Here is a 23,604-nt window from a genome sequence, read left to right on the forward strand (position 1 = left end):
TAATGATACTAAGGATGCAGTAAATGTGTTAAAACTCCTATCTTCAAAGGATTTCTTGCTTGGCTTGTTGGCGCGTGATATTTAGCCAGAAAAGTGGTGTGAAGACTGGCAATGTGGAAGAGACCCAAGACTTTGTCGATTTCTCTCTTTAAACCACGTCATATTTAAAATGTTTTTCTATTCTATAATGCTTGACTTTCGGCAGAATTAACTGGTGTCTGAAGGGGATTTACAGTGCAGTCGATGCTCATTACAACAGGCTAATTATCCAATGAGAAATGTTAATTACATCTCAGGTCTGTTCTATCCAGAATTAGGGCTGCAGTAAGTTGTGAAATAGTGAAGCTTCATATATACCACAGTCTAGTGTTTGATTATAAAAAGCTGGAGGCAATCATAAAAGCAAATAAAAATTGAGAATAAAAAAAAGAGAAAGGGAAAAAAATTCATATACAGTACACTTCTGTTAATTCAACTTGAGTTAATTCGTTTCCGACTGAAGGTCCTGGCCAGTGCCCATACATTGATATGGGCCCAAACGTTTGTTTTTTCTATAGTAATATTGACCTTCGTTGGATAATTCATACATGACCAGTCAGCATGCACCTTGCCTGACCCCTGTGATGACCTCAATAGCGACCCCTTTAGTGGCAACATCTCTCTCGGCGGGGCTGCGTTGAACATGTACCGTCTTTGGCCTGCCCAAGGAAGGTCTTCATGTCGCTCACAATGTCCGATTATGGTATTTACCCGATGCACACCTTTTCTCTTTTCTTCAGGAAAATTAGGCCGAAAATTGTCTCCGAGGTGCAATTGGATACAAAACCAAAATCATCTTTGCGATGTTTGTATGCGCCTGACACGAATGTATTGCGGCGAAGCTGATGTTAAATACCATTCTGTGAAGCTGACTTTTGGAAACGGGCTGCCATTGTGCAACACATATTGGGCCATGCCGATTTTTCTTGTTAAAAAATCGGGTCTGCATTAGATTTTTGTTTTGTTTAGGAGCTTTAATGTCATTTCTACATTAGTTTTCTGCTTTGGACGCGACGTGTTCTGACCGGGCCAATACTGTCGAATGAATAAGCATTGTTTTGGCTCTTCTTCTGCATCTTATTTAATTTGACCCGCTGGATAATTCAGTCAATTTTGTCAGTCCCATCGGGGCCGAATTAACACAAGTCTACTGTGCATTAATGGTGCAAGCACACTAGCAGCATAGCACCTTGCTGTCTATTGATTTCCATATGCTGGCTGCTGACAAATGGCAGTTTTGCATGATTTCCCTGTAGACTGGCAAGATTTTCCTGTTCGCGAAGAAATGGGCTTAAGTGATAATTCTGCCCTTGCAGCCAGCTCCCTGCCATGCCAGCTGGCCAAAGCACGACGCCACTGCCACCAACACTGACATATTGGCTACAATTCTTTTTTTTCATGGAAAACAATGGCCGATAGAATAAATTGATGTTAAGTTACTCTCTGAGCCCGCATGTGAGATGGCTGGACCTCATCACGTGCTTTGCAGCCTGGATGCTGCAGATAGAAGCCAATCTTTTTTTGCGTGAATTGTTGTAATTTGAGGATAGAGATCTCAAACTAATACATTTTGTGATCATCAGCCATTGTTTCTGAAGCGCTATCGGCTATGGCTTGGAAGGAAAGTAGGCTACGCCTAGTGACATCCTCGGCACCGAGCCTACTATGGCGAGCGATGGAAATTCATGTGCATGATTGCCCAGAAAAGTTGCTGTTAGTTGGCGAGGTGCAGTGCAGCAAGTCATTGTGGGAAGCTTGCCATTAGTGCATTTGTTTCTTAAGAGAAAGTGCATTTTCATACTTTCTACTAGTGTTGCAAAAAGTTGCATACAACACACCGCAGCACACACACATCACCGCAGCATAGTATGTTGTATGTGCAATATCTAGACAAAAATTGCCCGAAAATTTCGTATGTTCTAGCTCATAGTTTGTTATAGCAGTTGTTTTAGCAGTATTTATTGCAAAAATAATATAGCCAGCCGAAACTAAGAAAGGCCTGTTATATAGAAGAATATGTTGTATGCGGATCCTTTGTAATGGGCATAGGCTGTATCCCTCTTTGCTAGAACCCTGAATTGCCTGCACTCTTTTTGCATCTTGCTGCAAGATGGATGCATCTCAAACCCCATTTAGATCACAGTTGTGTGCAGCACTGTAATGCTTGCATGCAGGTCATGAGATGAGCTTTGCCATGTTCCTGTGCTGCCTGTTCAAAGTGGGAGCCTTGACTGAGGCCGACTCTCCTGCAGTTGTTTTGCGTGTCTTTCAGAGGTAAGTGTGTGGCTGGTGTCTACCTGCCTACACTCCTGTGACCCCAAAAAAGCCCATTGGTGCACCTTTTATGGTTGGTTCTTATAGCCATGTGGCCCGCATTTACCATGCTCGGCATTTCACGGCAGGCACATTGTGGGACAAAGGAGTGCTGGTCACGTGGTACCCCTCTGGCAAAACAATCGTGGTGTGTTCGACTCGGCTCACACAACATGGAGGACCGCTAGCAATGGCAAAGCCTCTTGCTATCATGGTTCATTGCTGCGTAAACCTTGCTATGGTGCTGGAGTCAAGTGGCTCTTCTGAAGACATTCCAGTGTGTTTATCAGCGCTGGTCTTGGACCCCTAGAGGGTAGGAACAAACCCCATATGGTCAGGCTCTACATGCACACTGGCCACGACGTGTTTGGAAAGACGTGCCTCTTTAAAGTGAAGATACCTCCGGAGGGACGCTGCCTTTGGAGGTATCTTCTTTTAGATGCTCTTACCTTCCCTGACTTGAAGCAAAAATTCTGTTCGTGCTTCCACTCCTTGGGTTCTGCCAAAACTTGATTTTTCATTTCGCTCTGTGGTGGTGGCAGTAATTCTGCTTCACCAAGTTTACTGCTGCCTGCCGTTATGATTGGGGGTTGAATCCCATCGCTCGTGATCCGTTGTCAAGATTGGAGTCGGGCATGAATTAGAAGGTAGCTGGCCCATGTCGTTGTCCAACCTATCCACCCTGAGGACCTTGATGAAGGGAAGGACTGCTTCTCATCGAGAACGAAGAATATGGGTTTATTTACAGTATTTATATCAGTCTAACATGACTGCTTGAGAAAGTACATCAGTCTAACATGACTGCTTGAGAGAGAGTGTCCTGAGCAGCCGCACAACAGCGGTTTTTAAACACTCGGTCCTCCCCCGATACCCAGGTGACGGAAACGGCCGTCCAAGCACCGTAGGCGAGTTCACCAGGCACCGTAGGGGAGACAAAGCACCGTAGGGGAGACGGAGCACCGTAAGGGAGACGACCCGGCACCGTAGGAGCATTTATTCCCCGAGCTGCAGCGCGCCCACCGGCTGCCCATTGTTTGGCGTCTTGGTCGACGCGTGGGAAGGGGTCTCAGTAGACGTTCCGCGGGCTCGTTAAGAATAGTTGGTCCGCCGAGCCCATTTAGTCACAATGGCGACTTCGTCAAACTCGGCTCCAGCGACGGAGAGCCGAGGACGCACGTATTGTTGTTTACACACAGTCGAATTAGTCACGCCGTGGTTAGAGGTGTGCGGCGACGCTCCAGGAAAGTTGCCGCCACAGTCACAACTGGCCGGCAAAACTTGCACTGCAGCTGGCCGTTCTTAACAGCGCCTCCATGGCCCGGAAACTCACAACTGTTCAGCGCTGTCAACCGCTGGGCAGAAAGAGAACGGCTGGTGGCCAGGGGGTGATGCCTTGGCTCACAGCGACCACTTGTGTAATGATGTCACCGCCCCAAAGCATCCAACAAGGACAGGCAACTGCAAAACGAACCCCACAACACGGCTCTGCGCCGAGATGACGTACCTTGGCTCTCACTTTACACCCGCTAGGCCTCAAAGAAAACATAAGTTCAGAAACAAAAAATGCTGCATTTCGCTATGCCAATTTTTGAAGCAATTTTGTGCTGACAAATTCAGCAGTCATGGAGGGAATCCTGCTAAATGAGAGGGGATCTTCTTGGCTTAACAAAATTAACACTAGTAACCCTAAAATTTTGGTGGGACCCTCAAATGCATAATTCAAATTAGCCTGCTCAAACCATCCGCATTGCTATGCAACATTCCCTTTTTATATCTAACGGAGAAGTTGCACTCTTGGAGAGTGAGGCTCCATCGGAGCAAGCGGCCATTTTTGTGTGACATTTGATTGAGCCACGTCAGAGGACAGTGGTCGGTCTCGAAGATGAACTTCGCTCCGTATAAGTAACACGACAAGTTCTGGGTGGCCCAAACTAAACAAGCGCATTCCTTCTCTGAAGCGCTGTAGGCTTCCTCTCTTACATTTAGTTTATGGCTGGCATAGAGGATAGGATGCTCCTCGTTATCGTCGCCGACCTGACTAAGTACCACACCCATACCTCTGTCGCTTGCGTCGCATTGAAATATGAATTCCTTTGTGTAGCCCGGCGCGCGAAGCACAGGACGAGAAACTAATAGCGTTTTTAAACTTTGGAAAGCGTTCTCTTTGTCCTTATTCCAGTGTACGCTACTCGGTGCTCCCTTTCGGAGAGCGTGCGTTAATGGACTGCCATTTGGGAGTAATTCGGAATGTACCGTTGATAGTACCCCACAAGTCCCAAAAATGAACGAAGGTCTGTTTTCGTGCGCGGCTGAGAAAATTCTCCAATCGTAGCTATTTTCAGCTCGGCCGGCCGTCTCGTGCCCTGGCCGACAACATGGCCTAGATAAGCAACCTGCGAACACCCAAATCTACACTTTTCCGCTTTCAGCGTTAAGCCCGCTTCCCTCAACCGTGAGAACACCTGTTTGAGGTGCGATACGTGTTGTTCCCAGCTGTCTGAAAAAATTGCTATATCATGAAGATATGGCAAGGCGAACACCTGCAAGTCTTTTAGGACAATATCCATTAACTTAGAGAAGCTAAACAGCGCGTTCTTCAGCCCGAAGCTGAGTGCGAGAGGGCGAAAAGTGCCTACAGGTGAGATGAATGCGGCATAGCGGCTGGCACTTTCTGAAAGGGGAACTTGCCAGTACCCCCGCACGATATCTATAGTTGAAATGTATTTAGCAGCGCTAACTCTTTCAATTCGTTCCTCAATGTTGGGTATCGGGTACAGCTGATCCCTAGTGATGGCGTTTAACCTCCTGTAGTCAACACACGGACGAGGGTCCTTGTTAGGGGTTTCTACCAGTATTAGCGGTGACGTGTAGTCACTCTCAGCGGGCTCAATAACTCCCAACTCTAGCATGCGCTGTATCTCTGCCTCCATAATCTCTCTCTGTCTTGGAGACACCCTGTAAGGCTTTGATCTTACGGGTTCGGTTGATGTCAGCTCTATTTCATGCGTTATTAGTTCGGTTCTACCCGGCCGATCACTGAATCTGTCGAGATATTCCCCTAACACCTCTTTTAGCTCATCTAGCTGCTCGGGTCTTGGAGCGTGCAAGCTTACTGAATGTTTTACTACTTGTTCTAGGCCGATTTCAGAGTTGGAGGTCGCCCTATACTCCTTAAACTTGGTACTAGTGCCATCCTGCTCTTTGATGGTATAGTTAATGACTCCGCTCCGCTCTATATACGGCTTCATCAAATTGCAGTGATATATCCTCACCTCTTTCCTGCGATCGGGCATTTTCAGAGCATAGTTAGTATCTGAAAGTTTGTGCAACACTTTAACGGGCCCGTCCCAGTGAACTTCAAGCTTTTTCTTTCTTGCAGGTTTGAGGATCATTACCTGGTCTCCGGTGTTAAACGTACGATGCCTCGCATTCTTGTCGTAATAGAATTTGGCGTTCTTTTGCGCCTCTCCCATGTTCTTTTCGACTAGTTCTTGGGTTGCGCTTAGCCGTTCCAGCAAATCTAGCACGTATTCAACCACTGTTGGACTCTCTCCTCTTTCTTCCCACATCTCTCTTAACATTCTCAGTGGAGAACGGAGTGTCCTCCCGTACACTAGTTCTGCTGGCGAGAACCCTGTAGCCTCATGTGGAACCGTTCGCACAGCAAACAATGTTGCCGGCAGACAGTTCTCCCAGTCCTCCTTGTGCTCGTAACAGAGCGCACGCAAAACTCGCTTAAGCACTGAATGCCACCTCTCTACACTGTTTGACTGAGGGTGATAGACGGAACTGTGTATTAACTTTACCCTGCACTTTTGCAAGAATGTGGAAGTCAGTGCACTGGTGAATACTGACCCTTGATCCGCCTGAATTTCGGCTGGAAACCCAACTCGTGCAAACACTGTCAAAAGCGTGTCTACTACTTCGGTGGAGCTGAGCTCTTTCAGAGGGATTGCTTCTGGAAACTTTGTAGCTGGACACAGCATGGTAAACAAGTACCTGTAACCCGATTTTGTTTTTGGTAGAGGCCCTACCGTGTCTATCACAAGTCGTCTGAAAGGTTCCGTTATTAAAGGCACTACCTTTAGTGGAGCCTTCCATGTCTCTCCTGGTTTACCCGTGCGCTGGCAGGCGCCACATGATCTTACAAAGTTTTCTACGTCTTTGAAACAACTGGGCCAGTAGTATTCCATAAGCAATCTTTCCTTTGATTTGTTTATGCCTAGGTGGCCGGACCACCCATTTCCATGACAGAGACTCAAAAGATCCTCCCTGTACTTAGTAGGTACAACTAACTGATCTAAGATCCTACCCTTTCGATCTCTGTAGGGCCGATACAACAATCCTCCTCTCTCATGTATCGTCATGTTGCGCCTAGCAATGCCTTCTTCAGCTGTGCGATGCAATTTAGCTAAGCTGTCACCATTCTTTTGCTCGGCTGCCAGTGACTCTCTGTCCACACGTAAAAGCCGATCAATGTTCTTTGAGGCCGGTGAGAGTAAGGACCCTGTCTCACTTGGAAGTGCGTCAGCTGGCTCTTCCTGCAGGTGTGAACTTTGACACCCTAGTGACCCGCTCTCATTGAGCTGGTCAGCTTGCAGGGTTTCCTCAACTGTTTTTTTGTCCCTCGGGCCTAGCTCGGAATCGGGTATTGAAGTTATCCCCTTTTCTGCTTCCGCTGGAGCAGCTTGTGCATTTTCAGCTGAAAGCGACGCGATTTTACGAGCTTGGCCGCGGGTCAATGCCTGTACTATGCCCTCTCCCAGTTTAAGCCCTTTGTCACGCAGTAACTGATTCGAACGATTCGAAAAGATGTAAGGGTACTGCAGTGACAAAAATTTGGAAGCTGCAGCTTCAGTCTCTAGCTCTCCGAATGGTCCACCGATTTTGACTTTGGCCATGGGCAGACACAGGCTGTGTTCTTCTACAACCTGTTTGATCCATGCTACTTCTCTGGTGAAGTCATCTACCGTCACGTAAGACGGATGGACAATGTCCATCGTGGCAGCACTGTCTCTTAGCAGCCGGCATGGTTTGCTATTTAGTGAAAAGGCAGTTGAAATATAAAGTTGCTGATCAAATTTTATTAGGTTGTAGTGACAAATATGGGCGCCAGCAGAAGACGAATGCTGTGGTTGTTGGGGTGTTGTTTGGTCGGCCGTTGCCTGTTTCTGTGCATTCATATAAAATGCCGAGCACATCGAACCCTAAATGAGTACTATCAATTGGTGGAGCATGCTGGTTCCATTTTTCATCCTGGAACTCAGTACCGGGACTCTATACCCAGCCTTGGCAATCCCTGCCGACCTGCCACAGCAGGGTGCTAGCGCAACACCAGTGGTGGCCTGCTCCAAAGTAGTACTAAGACAGCGAGACCTTGTCTTTTTGAACACCAACGGTGACCACGATGTTGAGGACTGGCTCACTTCGTATGAGTGCATAAGTGCCCACAATAAGTGGGGTGATGGCGACAAACTCAGCAATGTCAACTTTTGCCTGGCAGGTGTTTCTCAGCTGTGGTTCCGCAACCACGAAAGTGATATTGCCAACTGGTCATCCTTTAAGGGCCCCTCACCAGGACCCATAGCAAATTTTATTTATATGCTGGAAGTTGTTACGTGTCCTCTAGGGAGTGTTCTGCCGCAAATTTTTTTCAAATGGGCTCATTAATAGCCGAGATAGAAATATTTCCGTGCTGCGAACCCATGATTCACAAGGTGAGCTCCACTACATAGCGAGACCCTCTCTCCACTCGCCCCGTCTAGCCTCCGCAAGCAAAATTCCTTCCCTACGTTCTCCCATACCAGACCTCGAGGATCGCGTGACGTCTACGTCACGGGCCCCTCTTCTATTTTCTCTTTTTTTCGGGGGGCGCTGCGCCCTTCTGTGACGGCGTCGCATGTGAGCTGTTGTCTCGTTCATGCAGCGCACGAATTTTACGCGCTGTGCACAAGGAAACATGACTAGCCTAATTCAGTGCTACACAAATATTGAGGCAGAACAAGGCGATCACAGAGCATGATCACACACTGGAAGATGCTAGAAAATGGCATATTTTCGGTACCTGCGCATGTGACCGCACGACCATGAGAACAAGCAGACGAAGCGGAAGTACATCTCTCTTGCTTTGGTGCGAAGTAAAATAAAAACATGCGGACCTTCCGTTTATTATTTCTCTAAATTCGTCAATTCAAGCAACAGACAGCACAGGTAACAGATGTTGTCTTGAATAATTCTCGAAGTCACGTATCACCATGAGCATCGTCACACTGCGGACACCAGTACGTCGGCACAGGCACACGAGTACATCATCCTCCTGCGTGGAGCGAGGCAGCCATGAGGAGAAGGAAAAACGGCATTCGGTTTGAAATTTCAGATCTTTCCGTGGTGCGTAGCGATGTAATACTTTGCAGACACGATCGTTATCGCGCAATGTATGCTCTGCGCTTGTTAGCTCAAATTGGCCAGACCTGGTGAGGGGCCCTTTAAGATATCCTAACGAAATTTTCAGGATAGACTCGTAGCAAAATCATTAGTAGAACTACAATATTTCATGCAGTTATGTTCACTGGTTCTCAAGTTACAGCAATATGTCAGAATGGTAAGGTTCGTTACAGCACAACAGAAGACAAGGACAAAAGAAGGTATAAAACAACGACACGGCGCTGTGTCGTTTTATACCTTCTTTTGTCCTTGTCTTGTGTTGCGCTGTAACGAACCTTACTATGAATCCCAACCAACTGGCCCAATTTGCCGTCTTGATGTCAGAATGATGCAGACCTGGAGAATATTCAAAAGGTGCTGCAACCGTGAAATTCACTATGATGATTCCCAGATGGATACCTCAGGGCAAGACAGAGCCATTTTTTAAAATTTCCTTGCTAAAAAATTCTAGCAGACCACCAAATTTAGTGTTGGTGATTAAGATATGATCAATCAAATTTTGATCAAATATCACAAATCACAGACACAATATATATGAAAAATGGGCTTGTCTTGCCCTCAGAAATTTATTCAGATACACAATAAAAACAAGAACTTCTGGAAATCTGATGATCAGTTACAGAGATATGGCTGGAACAAGCAGCCTCACCAGCCAAAAAAGTCATTTTGAGAAAATGAGCTTTGAATGTTTTGAGCGCATATATTAATCTAAAATAACCCTGCAGCATAACTGGAGATGTCCTTAGCACTCTCTTCTTTTGCCGCCTTTCCACCTTCTCTTGCGATCGCTTCTTGGTGCTTTTTCAAGCGTAGAGAACCTTTCTCGGCTGCCCGTTGAATGGCCAGGTGTTAACCCTACTGATGAACATAGCTCTTGGGTGGCCCTGTGGCAGTCAGCATTATAGTATCTTAAAACTGCCTCATGCAGTGCTGTCTCCACAGCAATCAGTGACGCATGCTGCTCTTTGGGCATGAGGGACCATAGCATGGAGTGAAATGATTCTGATGCATTCTGCATCTCTGCTCCCAGGCAGCGTTGCAGAAGAGAAGCCTGTGAGAGGCGCTCATAAACAGGTAGCAGTGCTTCTGCAACATAGCCTGGAAGATTGTACCGATGCTTTGGAGGTGGCACACCATCACTCATGCTGGCGTTATGACGACACCACGAGTCTGCACCCTCAGGGCACAAGTCGTGGTGAGGATCCTCATCCATCGATGTCACGTGGTGGTACGATGCTGTTATGTACTGGGAATTACTTTATTCCTCACATAGCACACATAAAGAATGTAGCCTTGTCGGTGAGATGGCGACCACGCTACATCACTTGGCGCGAACACACTGTCCACGTGATTGTCCCACACCAGGGCTTGCCAGGGATGTGGCTCCACCCATCGGCACAGTGGGGAACGTTCACATGTAGTTCCGGACACTGCCACTATGCGGCTGCACCCGTCCGCATCCGAGGACCGAAACCCGAACTAATCACGGACACAACACTTTTCCCCCCTTAGAAGGATGCCTTGTACCAAGTAGGCTGCCGTCTGATCCGTGCTGGTCGTTTCGGTATGCTCGATTCGGATTCGAGTGGACGTGACGAAGGCATAGCTGGTGTGCTTCCTGCTGGATTACTGTCCATGCCCCACGTGAGCGTTGCTGAGGCTTGTCTGTCCAGCTTAGCTTCGCCGGTGCGCTTCCCGAGCTGGTCTCACAATTCTTCCTGCGCATTTCACAAGCCAAGATCTGTGGCCCATCCTTTTAACCAGAGTTCCTTCTGTCCCATCTGGCCCCTTGCCGAATTGTTTTACCCATACGGCTTCTCCTTGCATGAGTTGACGACTCTTGGGTAGGTCAGGTTGTGCAGCCTCCTGTCCTTCCGATGCAATGATGAGGTCCAACTGGTTTGGCAGCTCCCGCCAAAACATGGCTTTAGCCGGTGTTAGCCTGGTTGACTGATGTACAGTGGTATGCTGCCGAAAGAGAAAACGTGACAAGCGAACACTGAGTGAACCGTATGGTTCTCTGGCCAGTGCCTTCTTCTGTTCCCCAACATAACGTTCTGCTTGCCCATTTGTAGCAGGGTGGTAAGGGGCTGACGTTACGCTTCGAATGCCATTTCTCTGGTAAAATTCTTGTATCTCGAAAGACACAAATGCAGCCCCATTGTCCGACACAACCTTGTGTGGTATGCCAAATGTGGCAAACAAAGAGCGCAGCACACTAGTGACTGCTGTTGACGTTGGGCTGTTCACCGGTCGCACCTCTACCCACTTGGTGAAAGCGTCGACAACAACCAAAAAGGTATGTCCTTCTACCGGACCTGCAAAGTCCACGTGCAATGTGTGCCATGGTGTCGTTGGCTGATGTCCAATTTGGAACTAGAGCCTTTTTTGGATCGCTATGGGTGTGCTGGCACTGGTCGCATGACTTGACAGTTGTTTCGATCTCAGCGTCCAAGCCAGGCCACCAAAGATAACTGCGTGCACAAGCTTTCATGGCTACAATTCCACGATGACCTGCGTGAACCAATGAAATGGCCTGTTCTCGTGCTCCTGCCGGTATGACAATTCTTGAGCCTCAGCTGATGCATCCTCGATGGATAGCAAGTTCGGTGGCTCTTCTGCGGTATGGGGTGAAACTGTCTCCCTGCAGACGCTGCACGGTGCCATTGTGTACTGCTGAAAAGACCTCTGCTAGAATTGGATCCTCTTGCGTTAGTGTGGCCACAACCTCAGCTGTCAACGGTGGTCGTGGTAACGCCTCGAACATGAGCACGTCTCCAGGTGGGTTAGGCTCTTCAATGCGGTCTGGCAGAGGCAGTCTACTCAGCGCATCTGCATTCTGATGACGACTACCGGCACGATACTGGAGGTCATAGTTGTATGCTGACAGTTTAAGGCACCACCTTTTCATTCGGGGCGAAAGCATTTCTGGTACCGGCTTCCGTGGTCCGAGAATCCCCAGTAACGGCTGGTGGTCAGTCACGAACGTGACTTCTCGACCCACAATGTCGTGGACCGTGTGTGGCTGCAAAGACTACAGCAAGACCTTCACGGTCAAGTTGTGCATAGTTACGTTCAGCAGCACCCAGTGTCCGGGATGCAAACGCAGTCGGTGCCTCTCTGCCTTGGCTGTCCAGCTGAGCAAGCACAGCACCTACACCATAAGGTGAAGCATCACATGAAATCAAGAGGGGCTTGTTTTCGTCATAGTGTGACAGGACAGTCCTCGACAACAAGCACCGTTTGAGCTCATCAAACGCCTTTTGATGCCGCTGCTCCCACTTCCAAGTCTTGTCCTTTGGCAGAAGTTCATACAGTGTTGCTGCCACGGTAGCACGGCACTCCAGAAATCGATCATAGAAGGCCAACATGCTTAAAAATGACTGCAGTGTCTGCTTACTTGTGGGCGCTGGTGCCTTCACCATAGCTTCTACTTCTTCCTCAGATGTGTGAATCCCTGCTGCATCAATCTTGTGACCCAGGAATTTAACCTCCGCCACACCAAACTGACACTTGGATTTGCACAATCGTAGGTTTGCCTGAGCCAGCCGCTGGAGAACTGACGCTAGGGGGTCCTTTTGCTCTTTTGCTGTTGCTCCACTTACGATGATATCGTCCAGGTAAACACAAACTCCCGGCAAGCCGCTCAAAGTGGTCTCCATAAACCGCTGGAAAATTGCTGGGGCGACTGAAACACCAAAAGGAAGCCTGTTTACCTTGTACAGCCCTTTTGTAGTGTTTACTGTGAGAATCTGTGCTGTCGCTGGAGTCACATGAAGTTGAGTCCAAGCTTGAGCCAAGTCCAAGGTGCTGAAAACCTGGCCACCTTTCAAAGTGCTAAATACTTCCTTTGTTGTGGGCAGCTGGTATAAAGCCTTTTTCGCAGATTCATTTACTGTACAGCGGTAGTCACCGCAGGCGCGCAAGCTTCCATCTTTTTTCCGCACCCATACTAGCGGTGTAGCCCAGTCTGAGTGTTGGACCGGCTCCCAAATACCGTCTTCTACGTACTTGTCAATCTGTGCCTCTGTTGATGCGCGCATGGCAAAGGGCACAGGCCGTGCCTTCAAAAATTTGGGGCTTGCCCCCTCCTTCAGTTCGAGATTTACTGGCGCACCCGTGTGTCCTGTGGTGTCGTCACGAAAAATGTCTTCATGCTTCTGTAGCAACTCGGTCAAACTGCCTTCCTCCGTTGTCTGGTGAATGCCGTGAAGCTCGATGGCCAGCCTGTCAAACCAATTGCGTCCCAACAAGCTGCATCCAGTGCCCTCGACAACGAGAAGTGGTAGCTTGCAAGCTGTGTTCTTGTGACGAACCATTACTGTCACCGTTCCGACAACCTGCAGTTGCTGACCTGACCAGGTGCGCAGATGTATGTTGTCCTGCCTCAGAGAGGGTGGGTTTGCATGCCATACGGTTTAAATGTGTCTCTGCTAACCATGGTACACGCTGCACCGGAGTCGACCTCAAAAGTCACAGGTTTGCCGTGCACTGTAAGCGTCAGAATAAACTTCGCGGTGCTGAATCCATCTGCCACTGCACAAAGGTCATGCAACGTTGAAACCTCATGTTTGGTTTCGTTAGTCACTTCCGCAGTCCGTGAAGTTTCTAAGGAGATGCTACGCTGGTATGTTTTTTTCTCAGCCTTCTTCCTGGAAATACAAGCCTTGGCAATGTGCCCTTGTTTCCGGCAGTAATTTCAAATAGTTGTGCTGAACTTACACGTCTTGGCACTGTGCGAACCGTCGCAACGCCAGCAGCGTTGCCCTTGGTGAGAATTCGTCTTGGAGATCGAAACATTGTCGCCGGCGCGCGTAGCCGCCTTGTTGACTTCCGCATGATCAGCTTTTATCTGTCGTTGCTGCTGGACGGCGCTTTCCACTCGAATAGCGAAATCATAAGCCTTGCAAAAAGTCAGATCCTTCTCTGCAAACAGTCGCTGTTGAAGATTCTGGTCCCGGAGACCACACACGAAGCGATCGCGCAACATCACATCTAACGGCAGAAGCGTTGGATTGCAGCCCGTAGCTCCCTGCTGTGTTGGTGATGCCATTCCCTCAGCTGCCGTCGCCGTAGCTGTTGTTGCAGTTGGCAGCGTGCCGAAATTGCAGCTCGTAGCCAACTTGCGTCGAGCGGCAACGTAGTCGTTTACCGATTCACCTGGAAGCTGATCTCGCTTTTGGAACATCGCACGACTGTAGACTTCGGACGGTCGAGGGTCGTAGTGTGCCTGAAATGCGGCCACGATCTCGGCATAGCTCACTTGGTTGGGCGTCTTCGGTTGAAGCAGCGCACAAACCACGTCGTAAATTTGAGCACCGCACAGTGTAAGCAAGTGTGCTCGTTGCTTGACAGGGTGAGTCACATCGTTGGCCTCGAAGAAAAATTGTAGCCGGCCGTACCACGATGCCCAGTTGGAGCCAGTAAACTCCTCCAAACGTGCAGAAAAATCATGCTGGCGCTCAGCCATCACTCACTGGATGCTCCACGATTCCCTCTGAGCTTCCCTGCCACGGGTGATCCGCCTCGTCGCCAATGTTATATACTGGGAATTACTTTATTCCTCACGTAGTACACATAAAGAACGTAGCCTTGTCGGTGAGATGGCGACCACGCAACATCACTTGGCGCGAACACACTGTCCGCATGATTGTCCCACACCAGGGCTTGCCAGGGATGTGGCTCCACCCATCGGCACAGTGGGGAATGTTCACATGTAGTTCCGGACACTGCCACTATGCGGCTGCGCCCGTATGCATCCGAGGACCGAAACCCGAACTAATCACGGACACAAGAGATGCCATCACTGCACGCTGCATTGCAGCCACATCGTTGAAATTGTTCCGTAAGGGGCAGCCATAATAGTTGGTCAACTTGTCGATGAGGGCCTTTGTCAGCCTGCCCTTACCTCCTAAAGCCTTGTCACTTTTCTGCACAAGGTTGTGCAGTGCTGTTCCCATCCTCTTCTGGATGTGATTCAGGCATTCCTCTTTCGGAATGGGGACCAGTCCATAAACATTTTCATGCACAAGAACAGAGAAGGTGGCACTATTTCCGTTAGACACGAGCGTTGTGTAAGGGAGGCTGTGCTTTGGCACCGAATGTGAGAAAAGGATGACAGCTGCCTCAACCTCCATCCTCCCAGACTTAGAGTCAGTGTTTTTCTGGCACACATGATCCTCGTTCCAGCTTGTGTAGCCTGGGTCTCCAGGCTTTGGTCCTACTTGGCAACCAAGGCACTGGTTCGATAAAACAATAGCGTCCAAGACGAGGCCCGTAGGATATTCAATTATTGCACCAACTCCAATATGGGACATGTGGCCACGCTTGTGCCATGTTCCATCAAAGTTTACTGGTATATCCCTGCTGAAATATGGAACCATTTCCTTGTAGGTGGTTTTCACAGCAGAAGCAGATTCTGCATAGAACTCGTCTATGCGCTGTGTCTGTGGTTCCCTGAATTTCTTCAAGTGCTTCTGAAAAGTCTTATGATGCAGGCCACAATGGGACACGTTCATCGCTGCCCAAAAGTCATTGAGGGCTGTTTGTCCCTTCCCTATCTGTTTTGTTGCCACAATTGCTCTTATATTCACGTCAGAAGCCATTGAGTCATCCTGACGAGCAGAACTCGACAAGCTTGCAACTACTCCACAATGTAAACATAGCAGCTCAAGCTTTGTTGCAAGTCCAAGTTGAGTGCCTCCTTGAACCTTGATCCCAGTCGCGAAGCACCGCTGGCACGGGGGCCCGGATAGCAGGTCACCTAGGGCATCCATTTGCGCAAGGAGAAATTTTTTGCCTTAGCTTGTAGCGGTGGCAGCTTCAGGATCGCGCTCCATTGCTTTAAATTTTCGCTCCGTCGCTGACATTGCGCCAAGTCCTCGTTGCACAGCAGCGCGTTTTTTATCTGCCGCCTCTTTCTCCTCACACGTCAGGAAATGGGTTTTCAAGTGCACAGTGGACGACGCGATCGCACTGTCTAAGGCAGATGAAAGAGAGGATGTGGAAGCCGCTGTTGATGAGCACAAGACACCAGGGGCACTTGTCACAACAAATTCTTGTGCCAGTGGAGCAGGAGTCGCGTTGCTAGAAGCATCGCCACAACCACGCTCTTGCGTAGATGAAGCAGAAGCTGCCCCACAGGAGCCATCAGCGGGATCATCGTCGGTGCACGGGCGAGTGGCGAGGTTCACCATTTGGGCGTGCTTCATAGAACGCTTCCTTGCACCGAACGCGTGTAGCGTCTTGAGTTTCTTTGGGCACATCGTAGCTGACCGCACAACAATCGGCAGGCTAAACGTAACAACGGTCTCGTAAAGAGGGTTGAAAATTGTCTTGTCAAGACGGTAGAAACTTGGAAAATATGGGAACGGCTGCAAATATAGACGATGGCAAGTGGAACACACAAAGGGCGCCGGCGATGGAGGAGCCGAAGCAGACGACTGCCGGACACATTATACAGGAGACCACTACATCATTGCACGCAGCAGCCAATGGGAATCGCGGGCTTCCCTGCATCCTTGAGGAGCACGCGCTTCGCCCAATCTCAGCTTCGCGTCTCAATGGCGGGTTACTTGAAACCTCTCGCAAGCCCTCCTATCATGAGCAATTTACGCCTCTGCCATGCTGCCGCCACCGTGGGCGGCGGAGAAAAAAAAGCACACGAATGCATGAACGAAACAACAACAAAATGGCGGCACTTGGGGGAGCGGTGGAGAAATGGCGTCAAGTAGGGGTATTTTGAGCGCTCACTTGCCGCTCGAGAGCTGCTGCGGCTCGATATAAACTTTATTTGAAATAGTTTTGCGATGAATTAAACGTTGATATTTACAGAAATGGTAGTTTATAAGACATCCTGCCCGAATATGTAGTTTTCCAAAAATGGGACTTTTTCACAATTTTTCGGTTTTCAAATGCCGCGTCCCCTCTTTAAACGAGCTTTGCAGAAATGTTCGTCCGACCCGCTGTTCGCAAGCTCCGCGCAAAATAGCACTTAAGCGGTCGCGCCCAGCACTCCGGCGAAAACTTCATGTCCTACATTGAGGATATTGTCGACCTCTGTTGTCGCCTCAACCCTGCTATGTCCGACGCTGATAAAATCAGACACATCTTGAAGGGGATCGAGGACGACACGTTTCAAATGCTCATTGCCAAAAATCCCCAAACTGTCATGGATGTCATTCACTACTGCCAGAGCTACAAGTTGCGGAAACAGCGCATTTCTACGTGCCTCCCGAGCTCTGACACAGCCAACATGTCAGCATTAACTGTAGGTGCCATTTCTACTGAAATCACGATGTTAATGCAGCAAATACAGCAGTTTATCCGAGAAGAAGCGGCACGACAATTGTCCCTTGTTCCCTGTGTCCCGGACTCCATGCAGGCGCTTGCTCCGATGTTACGGCAAGCCATAGAGGAGCAAATTTCTGAGGCTCTGCCAACCTCCTACCAGCATCCGCCTGTTTCCGCACCTTTGACCTATGCTGAAGTCGCAGGCAGGCAGTCAACAGCAATGCTACTTGGCACGGATCCTGGTTGACTAGCAAATGCCTTATATGCTGTGCATGTGCCTGTCCACCTGAACCCAACTGTCCCACACCGCCATCCCATAATCCTTGGCGCATCCCGGACAACAGGCCTGTCTGCTACTTCTGTTGTCTACCTAGCCATGTTGCACGTTTCTGTCGTCGTGACTTCCGTACCAGTGCGGGCAAAGGAAATCGAGGCTACTTTACTCAATTTCATGATGATACGTTAAGTGTTCTCGTCAACAGCATTACTCCTGTTACCACCGCCAATTTGTCCTCCTTAGAGGCCTTCCTTCCGTCAATTGATTCCAAACTCCCGCCTGCCCAGCGTACCCAACTCTTGGAGCTCCTCAACTGCTTTTGAATGTTGTTCGATCATAAGCAGTCTTCCTTGGGCTGCACATCTGCCATCTTTCACCACATTGACACCAACACCCATGCACTCCTATGCCAGCGTCCATACCAGGTTTCTCACGCTGAACACCGTGTCATTGACGAACAAGCCAACGATGTGCTTCATCGGGGCATTATTCAGCCTTAACACAGCCCTTGGGCCTCCCCAGTTGTGCTGGTGAAGAAAAAGGACAGTGGCATCAGATTTTGCGTTGATTATAGGTGCCTAAACAAGATCACATGAAAAGATGTTTATCTGCTGCCCAGAATTGACGCTCTCGACTGCCTGCAAGGAGCAGAGTTATTTTCCTCTTTGTACCTTCGATCTGGGTACTGGCAGGTCTCTATGAATGAAACTGACCATCCCAAGACTGTGTTTGTAACCCCAGACGGTTTATATGAGTTTAATGTGATGCCATTCAGCCTCTGTGATGTGCCTGCCACCTTCGATCGCCTCAAGGACAACATTCTTGGAGGCCTCAGATGGCACATGTGTCTTTGCTACCTGGACGATGTAGTAGTCTTTTCAAAGGAATTTGGCTCCCATCTGACCCGCCTCGCAAGCATCCTGACCTGCCTTTCAGACACTGGACTGCAGTTTAATTTGAAGAAGTGCACTTTGCCGCCCACCGGCTTACCATCTTAGGCGATGTTGTCAGAAGGACGGTGTCCTTCTGTCAAAGATTGGTGGTAAGCTAGTCGCACTCTCCGAACTGGAGGGGATGGGGCGACAACAAACCCACCCCGCATGCATTTATTGAGGGTTCGACTGCCGACCGGCGATAAGGTCCACGCCTGATCGACCGTGAACCAGAGGCATGAGACGGGAGGCGACGTAAAAACACACACTATAATAAAATAAAATCATGTCCGAGACATAAAAAAAAAGAACATACAAACTACAAGCAGTGGGTCCTAGCTCGTGGAAGGCGTGCGGGTCACACGAGACACGCCGTGACGCCACTCGCGCGACACTAAGCCCACCACGTGGGAACTCCTAACACTTGCGAAATAACAAAAAATATGCGACACAAATGAAAAATACACGCGACAATAAATGCGGCAGACACTACCCTATTACGACATACAAGAATCAACACGCGATGAATAATTAAATGAAAGATTAAACGCGATTAAAAAGATACAGTCCGGCGGAAAGTTCTGAGAGTGGGCTGGAACATGAGGCTTATCTGTGGTGTGCTTGCCGACATCGCGATCTGAAGAGCGTCGGGCGGCTGGTACCTCGCTGCCGAAGATCTTGACGGACTTGCACCGTCTGTCGATCGACCGGCGAAGACTTCGGCCTGGAGATTTCAGCCTGTAAACCACATCTGCAGTTGTCTCCCGGTGCACGACCACGCTGCTCCGTCACCCAAACCACTCTGTCCGCTCACCGAGCCGCCTCGTCCTTCATCACGCTCCGGCGACCCACGTGACCAACCGGTCGGGTGGGCTCGGGAACAATGGGTAGCCCTCTTCCCCATCGCCGTGCAAGCGGCGTTGCGGCTGCGGCGGCAATGGCGGCCATCTCGAGAGGGGTGCAGGCACGAACTTTGTGACACCACCCCGACGACAAGAATGTTATTCTAATAACATTCACAACTAACAGTCGTGCACGCGCACCTTAAGGAGACCGCACTCCCTATGCACTCGAAAGTCACGCGCAGTCACGTCGTCGTGTGGGTCACGGTTCAAGAAGTCCTCCGCAAAAGGCACTTGTCCGCGCACATCGCCGCCTCGCTCTCAGCCAGTCAGTGCACTCCACAACCCAACTCAAACGCCAGATAAAACAAAGGACCTAAAATCAGCTGCTAAAAATTGATGTGATACAGTATTGTTCCCCTTGGGTCGTGTGAGTACTGGCGCAAACCACCGCAGAGCCGGTACGTGCACTCAACACGCAATGCGTATCACACACACAAAAGAAAACATACAAAAAAAAAGCAGAGATCGGTGAATTGAAGGGCAGAAAAATGAACGAATGACACAACTCTGTACAAGATAAAAATAACATGGCCGGATCAACAAACGAGATGATCAATTAAGGGCAGGCCGCCCTTCTGAATCCTCGCTTCTCTTTTAGTCGTACTCGCTGAGGTCGCATTCCTGCTATTCCCCAAGCACTCCTGGCGTAAAGGTGGCGAGACACAAAAAGCGCCCCGCAGCGACATGCCGCTTCGCGCCTCGGCTGCCTGCTTTTGGCTCGTTGATTGTGGTACACTGACCCCTGCCCAGTCCTCACCCATGCACAGTGCATGACCAACCGGGTGCCACGAAGGGCGCGACTCAGTGGCACCTGCCACAGATGAGCCGAATATCTCGATCGCGCCCTCCTTCGCCGCGACGAGTGATGCCCCGCGACCGCCAAGCTGTGTTGACGCGTCCGCCGTTGCGCCCTCGTTGTCGTTTTGATTGACGGCCTCTTCCTCACCCTCTGCAATCTGCCAGCGGTCCATACCTCGTACCTCTGCGGTGTGCGGTAACCTGCCAGCCTCCGCCGCGTCACACACTTCGCCGCCTCTCTCGGCCTGCGATGGCACAATTTGCCTGCGCGGCGGCTGACATTTTTCGTGGCCGGCCTCTGACCATCATTACCGACCACACCGCCTGATTCTCCGAGCACCAGCCTCTCGTTCGCTTCGAAGGCCCCGGCACCCAAGGGCTGAGGCACGAGGGAGGACTCAAGCTGGGCACAAACCTGAGCAAGGCTCACTCCAGAGAGATGAGGTTGGTCAGCAACGGCGGTCGAGCCTGGCAGGCACTCTGTGTTACGAATGCTCTTGACACGGCTCTCCCTTGCGCGCAACAGCGCAATTTCCCTCTCCAACTCGAGGACGCGCCGGGAAGACTGTGCCGCATCGCACTCATCGGCCTCGCGTTGTCGCAACTCATGCACTTTCTTGTGTTCCCGACGATCTGTCTCTTCTTTGGAGTGCATGTCACGCAAAAACTCCCAGAGCGCTGTCCCCTCAAGGCCCATCTGCTTCCCGACGGCCACGATGCGCTCCAATTCATTGAGCAGTCCATCAGCCATATCTCGGGCTTCTCTCGCTCTCGGCGCTACGCGTCTGTTCCGCCCGCTATACCTCGTGGTCACAGAAGATCGCGGTCAATGAGTCCTGTCGTGCGGACGCCAGTTGTCAAAGATTGGTGGTAAGCTAGTCACACTCTCCGAACTGGAGGGGATGGGGCGACAACAAACCCACCCCGCGTGCGTTTATTGAGGGTTCGACTGCTGACCGGCGATAAGGTCCACGCCTGATCGACCGTGAACCAGAGGCATGAGACGGGAGGCGACGTAAAAACACACACTCAATTTAATAAAATAAAATCATGTCCGAGACATAATAAAAAGAAGAACATACAAACTACAAGCAGTGGGTTCTAGCTCGCGGAAGGCGTGCGGGTCACATGAGACACGTCCTGACGCCACTCGCGCGACACTAAACCCACCACGTGGGAATTCCTAACACTCGCGAAATAAAAAAAAATACGCGACACAAATGAAAAATACACGCGACAATAAACGCGGCAGACACTACCCTAACACGACATACAAGAATCAACACGCGATGAATAATTAAGGGGAGACGCGGGTCGAAAAACGGCGATTTTCACCAGAAAAGTTAGTTTTATGTTTTTGACTGTTTCAGCAAGATTGATCCCTCCTCTTTCACATATAAAGAAATCAGAACCGTAAGTGATTGGGAAATTATAAATAAACTCGGTGAAAGCACCCGAGGTGGCGAGAAAAGGTGCAAATTGTTATATTCAGTTTCGTTATTCATTTCGGTTCTTTATTCCCCAGGGGGCGCTTCTGTTCTTCATTATATATATTGGTTGTATATGTTAAATAAACGGCTTTTACTTCGGGACGGCTGGAGTCTGACTTCCACCTACGGTCAACACCACATTGGCGACGAAGATGTCGTGAACGTACCCCCAGCCCCGCTGCGCCGTCCGTATCCGCCACCATGAGCTTCACCGGGCTTGCTCCGCCGCCGTTTTTCCTTCCGACGCCCGGCCGTCCCTCATTGCCATGGGAGCAGTGGGAGCAGATGTTCAACGTGTACTTGCTGGCATCCGGAGCCGCCACATTCAAGCCGGAGCAACGCAAGGCTATTCTTTTGCATTGTTTGGGGGCGGAGGGCCAGCGTATTTATCAGACGCTACATGCAGGGACGAGCGCCGCAGCACCGGCCGCGCCAAGTGCCGCAGCACGCGCCGATGACAAGTCTGCCGTGGCCCCTCCTGACGAATACGACTCTGCACTCGCCGCATTACGGCTACAGTTCTCGACGTCGCGCAACGTTATCATCGAGCGTCATCGCTTTCACCGCCGCAGCCAACACACAGGCGAGTCCGTTCATGACTTTGTTGCCGCTCTACGGGAGCTAGCGTCGCATTGCTCGTTTGCCTCGCAAGATGATGCTTTGCGGGACCAATTCGTTGCCGGCGTAGCTTCCCCTCGCGTGCGTGAGCGGTTACTGCTCGAGGGTTCCACACTTTCATTCGAGAATTCTGTTCGAATTGCACTTCAGTGTGAGCAGGCGGCTGAAGAGCTAAAGGAGCTTTCTGGTTCGGTCGAAGCAATTTCATTGCGGCAGCGTCGAAAACCATCGTCGCATTCTTCGAAAAAAAGGAATTCACGACCGGCAGCCACCGTAGAGCAGAATTTAACGAGGAGCGCGAGCGGCTCACGTGCGCCGCAGCGGAACCGCCCCCCTCAGCGGTACCGAGAACAGAGTAGCCGCTCCGGCTCGCCACATTGTTTCCGATGCGGTTCGCGGGACCACATCGCGTCAGCGCCACAGTGCCCAGCGCATGGCAAGACTTGTTCGTTTTGCGGTCACAAGGGCCACTTTCAAAGGGTATGCAACCGCAAGCTAACCCAAATGCAAGGCCGAGTCCGTGAAGTTGAATTTCATGAAGATGTTTCGTCATCCAGCAGTGCTGAGGAAGTTTTGACTGTCCAACGTTCCGCGCGTAGCGGAATCCATATTCAATTGCAAGTCGCGAATGTCACTTTGACATTCCTTGTTGATTCAGGGTCGTCTGTTTCAATCCTGTCGGAACAAGACTTCAGTCGATATTTTCAGAGCGTTCCGCTCCTGCCTGCTCCGCATGTTAGTCTGTTTGACTACTCTCAACGGCTGATTCCAGTGCTAGGTTGTTTCCAGGCAGACGTTCGATTTAAAGGCCGCACAGCGTCGCTACGTTTTTATGTTGTTCACCGAGGCACTTCTCTGATCGGTCTAGACGGCATTAAAGCCTTGGATCTTCGCATTGAGGGTTCTGCTCTCAAGTGCCTATACACGTCCGTTACTCCGCAGCCGACTGTTGTTGACCCGCTATCCTGTTCTATTTCCACATCGTCAAGCACGCAGCCCCGTAACAAAGCTCTTCCGCCAGCCTTAGCACATGAGTTCAGTTCACTTTTCAGTCCCGAGTTGGGTCTCGCTAAGGGGTTCACGCATCGCATCAAGACACGGCAAGGCGTGCAGCCTGTAACTTCGAAGCTTCGCCGTCTGCCGTATTCTCTCCGTTCACCAGTATCAAATGAGCTTCATAGGTTGCTGAGCCTTGACATCATCGAGCGGATCGATGCTTCTGAATGGGTGTCCCCCATTGTTGTTGTTAACAAGAAAGATGGTAGCATCAGGATCTGTGTAGATCTTCGAGAGCCGAACAAAGCTATTGTTCCAGACAGTTTCCCATTGCCCCATACAGAGGAGCTGCTTCACGCTTTGGTAGGCGCTACACACTTCTCCAAACTTGACTTGGCTTCTGCTTACCATCAGGTTCTCTTGCACCCTGACAGCAGGGATCTGACAGCTTTCATCACCCATGATGGCCTTTTCCGTTTTAAAAGAGTTTGCTTTGGGTT

At 50.0% G+C, this 23,604-nt stretch overlaps 1 protein-coding gene and 1 pseudogene across 2 annotated transcripts in view; one reads left to right on the forward strand and one right to left on the reverse strand.

The window, feature by feature from the left end:
- Positions 1-23,604, forward strand: part of LOC126518747 (serine/threonine-protein phosphatase 2A activator-like) — a 185,239-nt gene that overhangs the window by 80,683 nt on the left and 80,952 nt on the right. For both annotated transcript variants that reach the window (XM_055064852.2, XM_050168520.3), the window contains exon 6: positions 2,214-2,313. In XM_055064852.2, coding sequence (XP_054920827.1) covers positions 2,214-2,313 — 100 coding nt within the window. The remainder of the gene's footprint in view (positions 1-2,213; positions 2,314-23,604) is intronic.
- LOC140215518 (uncharacterized) lies at positions 9,505-20,751 on the reverse strand (annotated as a pseudogene).

This window comes from Dermacentor andersoni, chromosome 1 (assembly GCF_023375885.2).
Source record: "Dermacentor andersoni chromosome 1, qqDerAnde1_hic_scaffold, whole genome shotgun sequence".
In the NCBI taxonomy this organism is placed as follows: Eukaryota; Metazoa; Arthropoda; class Arachnida; order Ixodida; family Ixodidae; genus Dermacentor; species Dermacentor andersoni.